Source organism: Lampetra planeri, chromosome 2, assembly GCF_965212315.1.
Source record: "Lampetra planeri chromosome 2, kcLamPlan1.2.h2, whole genome shotgun sequence".
Taxonomy (NCBI): Eukaryota; Metazoa; Chordata; class Hyperoartia; order Petromyzontiformes; family Petromyzontidae; genus Lampetra; species Lampetra planeri.
Window position 1 is genome coordinate 30,938,654 of NC_136108.1, and position 6,000 is coordinate 30,944,653.

At 55.6% G+C, this 6,000-nt stretch overlaps 1 protein-coding gene across 1 annotated transcript in view; it reads left to right on the forward strand.

Annotated features, from left to right (window-relative positions):
- The window catches only part of LOC144731690 (uncharacterized), a 67,211-nt gene extending 64,476 nt beyond the window's left edge, over positions 1 to 2,735 (forward strand). Inside the window, exon 5 of the mRNA XM_078612870.1 lies at positions 2,260 to 2,735. Coding sequence (XP_078468996.1) covers positions 2,260 to 2,429 — 170 coding nt within the window. The 3' untranslated portion in view covers positions 2,430 to 2,735. The remainder of the gene's footprint in view (positions 1 to 2,259) is intronic.
- Positions 2,736 to 6,000: the final 3,265 nt, after the last annotated feature.

Below are 6,000 nucleotides of genomic sequence, written 5' to 3' on the forward strand. Positions count from 1 at the left end.
TGCTGTGTCACGTGCTGTACCCTGTGTTGTACCACGTGCCCCTGCTGTGTCACGTGCTGTACCCTGTGTTGTACCACGTGCCCCTGCTGCGTCACGTGCTGTACCCTGTGTTGTACCACGTGCCCCTGCTGTGTCACGTGCTGTACCCCGTGTTGTACCACGTGCCCCTGCTGTGTCACGTGCTGTACCCTGTGTTGTACCACGTGCCCCTGCTGTGTCACGTGCTGTACCCTGTGTTGTACCACGTGCCCCTGCTGCGTCACGTGCTGTACCCTGTGTTGTACCACGTGCCCCTGCTGCGTCACGTGCTGTACCCTGTGTTGTACCACGTGCCCCTGCTGTGTCACGTGCTGTACCCTGTGTTGTACCACGTGCCCCTGCTGTGTCACGTGCTGTACCCCGTGTTGTACCACGTGCCCCTGTTGTGTCACGTGCTGTACCCTGTGTTGTACCACGTGCCCCTGCTGTGTCACGTGCTGTACCCTGTGTTGTACCACGTGCCCCTGCTGTGTCACGTGCTGTACCCTGTGTTGTACCACGTGCCCCTGCTGTGTCACGTGCTGTACCCTGTGTTGTACCACGTGCCCCTGCTGTGTCACGTGCTGTACCCCGTGTTGTACCACGTGCCCCTGCTGTGTCACGTGCTGTACCCTGTGTTGTACCACGTGCCCCTGCTGTGTCACGTGCTGTACCCTGTGTTGTACCACGTGCCCCTGCTGCGTCACGTGCTGTACCCTGTGTTGTACCACGTGCCCCTGCTGTGTCACGTGCTGTACCCTGTGTTGTACCACGTGCCCCTGCTGCGTCACGTGCTGTACCCTGTGTTGTACCACGTGCCCCTGCTGTGTCACGTGCTGTACCCTGTGTTGTACCACGTGCCCCTGCTGTGTCACGTGCTGTACCCCGTGTTGTACCACGTGCCCCTGTTGTGTCACGTGCTGTACCCTGTGTTGTACCACGTGCCCCTGCTGTGTCACGTGCTGTACCCTGTGTTGTACCACGTGCCCCTGCTGTGTCACGTGCTGTACCCTGTGTTGTACCACGTGCCCCTGCTGTGTCACGTGCTGTACCCTGTGTTGTACCACGTGCCCCTGCTGTGTCACGTGCTGTACCCTGTGTTGTACCCCGTGCCCCTGCTGCGTCACGTGCTGTACCCCGTGTTGTACCACGTGCCCCTGTTGTGTCACGTGCTGTACCCTGTGTTGTACCACGTGCCCCTGCTGTGTCACGTGCTGTACCCTGTGTTGTACCACGTGCCCCTGCTGTGTCACGTGCTGTACCCCGTGTTGTACCACGTGCCCCTGTTGTGTCACGTGCTGTACCCTGTGTTGTACCACGTGCCCCTGCTGTGTCACGTGCTGTACCCTGTGTTGTACCACGTGCCCCTGCTGTGTCACGTGCTGTACCCCGTGTTGTACCACGTGCCCCTGTTGTGTCACGTGCTGTACCCTGTGTTGTACCACGTGCCCCTGCTGTGTCACGTGCTGTACCCTGTGTTGTACCACGTGCCCCTGCTGTGTCACGTGCTGTACCCTGTGTTGTACCACGTGCCCCTGCTGCGTCACGTGCTGTACCCTGTGTTGTACCACGTGCCCCTGCTGTGTCACGTGCTGTACCCTGTGTTGTACCCCGTGCCCCTGCTGTGTCACGTGCTGTACCCTGTGTTGTACCACGTGCCCCTGCTGTGTCACGTGCTGTACCCTGTGTTGTACCCCGTGCCCCTGCTGCGTCACGTGCTGTACCCTGTGTTGTACCACGTGCCCCTGCTGTGTCACGTGCTGTACCCTGTGTTGTACCCCGTGCCCCTGCTGTGTCACGTGCTGTACCCTGTGTTGTACCACGTGCCCCTGCTGCGTCACGTGCTGTACCCCTTGTTGTACCCCGTGTCCCTGCTGCGTCACGTGCTGTACCCTGTGTTGTACCACGTGCCCCTGCTGCGTCACGTGCTGTACCCTGTGTTGTACCCCGTGTCCCTGCTGCGTCACGTGCTGTACCCTTTGTTGTACCCCGTGCCCCTGCTGCGTCACGTGCTGTACCCTGTGTTGTACCACGTGCCCCTGCTGTGTCACGTGCTGTACCCCGTGTTGTACCCTGTGTCCCTGCTGCGTCACGTGCTGTACCCTGTGTTGTACCCCGTGCCCCTGATGTGTCACGTGCTGTACCCTGTGTTGTACCACGTGCCCCTGCTGTGTCACGTGCTGTACCCTGTGTTGTACCACGTGCCCCTGCTGTAACGAGCGCCTGTTCTCTGTGTGGCAGCGGTGATCGCGGGGGGAGCGGTCGGCGTGGTGATGGCGGCGCTGCTCGTCGCCTTCCTCGTCCACCGCATCCGCAAAAAGGACACGGGGAGCTACGCGCTGGACCCCAACAAACCCCCGCAGACCAACGGGGACTACCAGATCGCTCCCACGCAGGAGATCTACGCCTAGATGGGACGCCTGCACCACCATCACCACCACCAAGATCAGCATCAACGACACCACCACCACAAACACTACCACCACCAAGATCAGCATCAACGACACCACCGCCACCGCCACAAACACCACCACCACCAACACCTCCACCTAGACCACCATCACCACAAACACCACCAGCACCGCCACCAAGATCAGTATCAACAACACCACCACCACAAACTCCACCACAAACACCACCAACTCCACCACCAGGAACAACATCATCAACAACACCACCACCACCACAAATCACACCACCACAAACACCATCACCAACACTGCCAGCTAGACCAACATCACCACGATCGCCACCAAAACCAGCAGCGAAAGCACCAGCACCAAGACACCACCACCATGACTCCCATCACCACAATCACTACCGGGAACATGCAAACACCTTCACCATCACAACCCTCCTCATCATAACCACCAACACCGTCACCATCACAACCATCCTCATCATGACTACCACCATTAACCACCACAAACATGCCACCACCACCATCACTCACATCATCATCACCACCACAATCGCTACTTTTACCACCGTCATCATTACCAACACTACCACCACTACCACCACGAAGAGATACAAACACCACCACCGGCTCCAGCCACAATGGAACTGGATCATCAATGCTGCCCGCTGCTCTTGCCTGAGTGTAGGGGCATGGGTTAACTCATGCCCAGGTGTAGTGTGGGTGCGCGCCTGTCAACCAGCGGCTCGGAGGCAGGGGGTTGGTGGATCACTCAAAGATTGTGCGCTTCAGAGCCACCATCGCCTTGCAGGGAGGCGTAGAGCAGACGGCAGCTTTTCTTGCGGGGGAGGAGGGAGAGAGAGAGAGGAGGGGTGGGTGGGTGGGTGGGGATAACGCAGCAAGTAGGATAATTACGTAGATTAATTATCTGGAGGGCGGGACAAATTGGTGGTGGTTCGGGGGAAAGACGATGAGAACGTCAAGCTTGTGCCTTTATTTCTGTGCGTCTCTTGTTTGTCCTCTCTGTTTCCCGGGACCCGTGTACCTCGAGTAAATGGGAATACACTCTCTCCAGGCCGCGTGTTCGTGCGTGAATTTCCCCCGCGTCTGTCCGTGTGCGTGTGTGGCATTGAGTGTCCCTGGATGTGCGTGTGAGTGTGAGTGTGCAAGTCGTTATAGAGAGGGGGGGGGGGGGTGGTGGGGGGGGGGGGGGGAGAGGCAGTGTCGCAGTTAGTGCGCTGAGCTGCGCTGCCCTACGAACCAGGCGTCCCGGGTTCGATTCCCGAGCGCGGGGCCCAGCACCGGTGGCGATTATCTGGGCACCCCCGACACCCCCGCTACGGAGTCTCAGCCACGAGGGAGACAAAGGCGGCCGGGCGTGTGGCTGGCCACCCACCCCCTCGTGTACCGTTCTGGCCTTCATAGGTAGGTGCTCGCTAACAGCACTCTGAGTCGTATCCCCTGTGTGCGTACACGTGATATATGCGTGACAGCCATCACAAGCAATAATAGGAAAATGCCGTTGGACAGCCCTAGGTCAGCTTAGTTTTTAAAAGGCAGCACCCGTTGCTTGCAGGGCACCACCACCCCCATAGGCCCACTTAAACAGGCACACACAGACAGCACTTGCCCATTGCTATGCCTCGGCCAAGCCGGGATTGGAAATATCGAATCTCCTCTGTGTGTATGTTCTGCGTGTGTGTGTGTATATGTTACAGGATGTGTGGTGCGTACGCGTGTGTGTGTGTGTGTGAATGTTAACGCGTGTTAGGGGGGTCCATGAAACACGTGTTAGGGGGTACATGAAATGCGTGTTAGAGGGTCCATGAAACGCGAGTAAGGGGGTACATGAAACGCGTGTTAGAGGGTTAATGAAACTCGTGTGCTTGTGGGCAGATTCCTGTTCAAAAACTGGGCGGGGGGGGGGGGGATAGGGGTGTTTTCATAATCTTAAGTGTTCCAATAATTTCTTTATAATAATAATAATCACTCGTCGCTGTCTCTCTCGTGAGATGTTTCTGCCATTCTAACCAAAAAAAATATTTACTGAAAATGTAAAAAAAATATTAACCGCCCCCCCACTCCCCAACATAAAAAAAAGCTTTAACCTCGCTGCTTTTAAATCGCGAGCACTTGCGGGGAACAATGACGGTCATGAAACGTACGACGACAGATCTTAATATTATATACTCGGCTGGAGCGAGGGGCCTGTATTATCCTGGAGCTCACACCTTGGCTCGCCTACTGAGCGATCCCTCGATTTAAGGAACGAAACAGGAGGACTTCTCCACAAGTCTGGCTGCCGCCTGATGAAGCCAGTCGTGATTACCTGCGAAACGTCGTACTCAGATTGTAAATGTCGTGGCTTGGCTCTCCAACACACACCGGTGTGCTGTACTAGTGACGAAATTGGCAAGTTCTATTTTACGTGACAACCCTTACGAATTGGCTGTGTGTCGGGCGGTGGCGGGTTTAACGACACATTTGTGTTTGCGTGATCTAACCCCCCCAAAAAAAACTCGATTGTGGATAAACCAGCAGCAGTCTGCAGCTCAAGCTGAGCATGGTGGCGGACGACATCGGTTCCGCGAGCACCAGGACAACTTAGGCCTTGTGACTCGCACTGTTGGCCTCTTACGCCACCCTCCCCTATATACATTTGTTTATAGAAATGTTTTGAATTAAAGCAAAAATATAGTAACGCGGTTTAGGGTAAGTAGTTGCATAAGTATCGTCGGGATGGCTTCATCCGGCTGGGCTCAATCATGGAGTTACTTCTCTCTTCCTATCCTCTTCCCATCGTTATAGTCGTTAAATGCCTTTTTTTTTAAAGAATGATTTTCTTTCTCTTCTTTGTAAGCGGAGTTATTTTCTCATGCCTGTTACAGTCGCGTTGGGGACGGGGTGGTGGTGGTGGAGATGGTAGTCGTTAGAGAGAGAGAGAGAAGGAGGAGAGTTAAATTGTAACGAGCGGTGATTCGTTAACTCTTTTAAAAGCCTCTCTGCGGCTCCGGTGCGCTGTGGGATTCCCATCCCTTGATGCGACTTTGCGTGCAGGGGTTAACACCCCGAAACGTCGTTCTGAATATGGCCATACCGACGGACGTGCTGGCGGTACACCGGTGCAGCATAGCACAACGGTTCTGATTAAACAGTCTAAAATAAATGTTTGTCTAACTGACATTCATCCTCCGACTACTTCGACATCATGAGAACGGCTTTTAACGCACTACCACCAGCACCACCACCAGCACCACCACCCCGCAAGATTTTGTGACCGGGATTGCGAATCGCGGCAAAATAAATAATTACTGCGAAAATGTTTTGCTTTTTTAAACACATTCCTGCGGAGGGAGCTGGTAGGAACGTCGGGTTGCTCGGTCAATGGCGGCGTGGTGTATTCCGCAAATATGGCCGACTGTGAGGGCGGGCACAAGCCGGCATGAGTAGGTTAAATGTTGAGTTTTGATAAGGGCACCACGGGGTGACCAGCCCCTTCCCACCCTCCCCTCTCCACCCAGCCCCACCCCTCCCAATTTTTGGATGCACGACGGACGGACGGA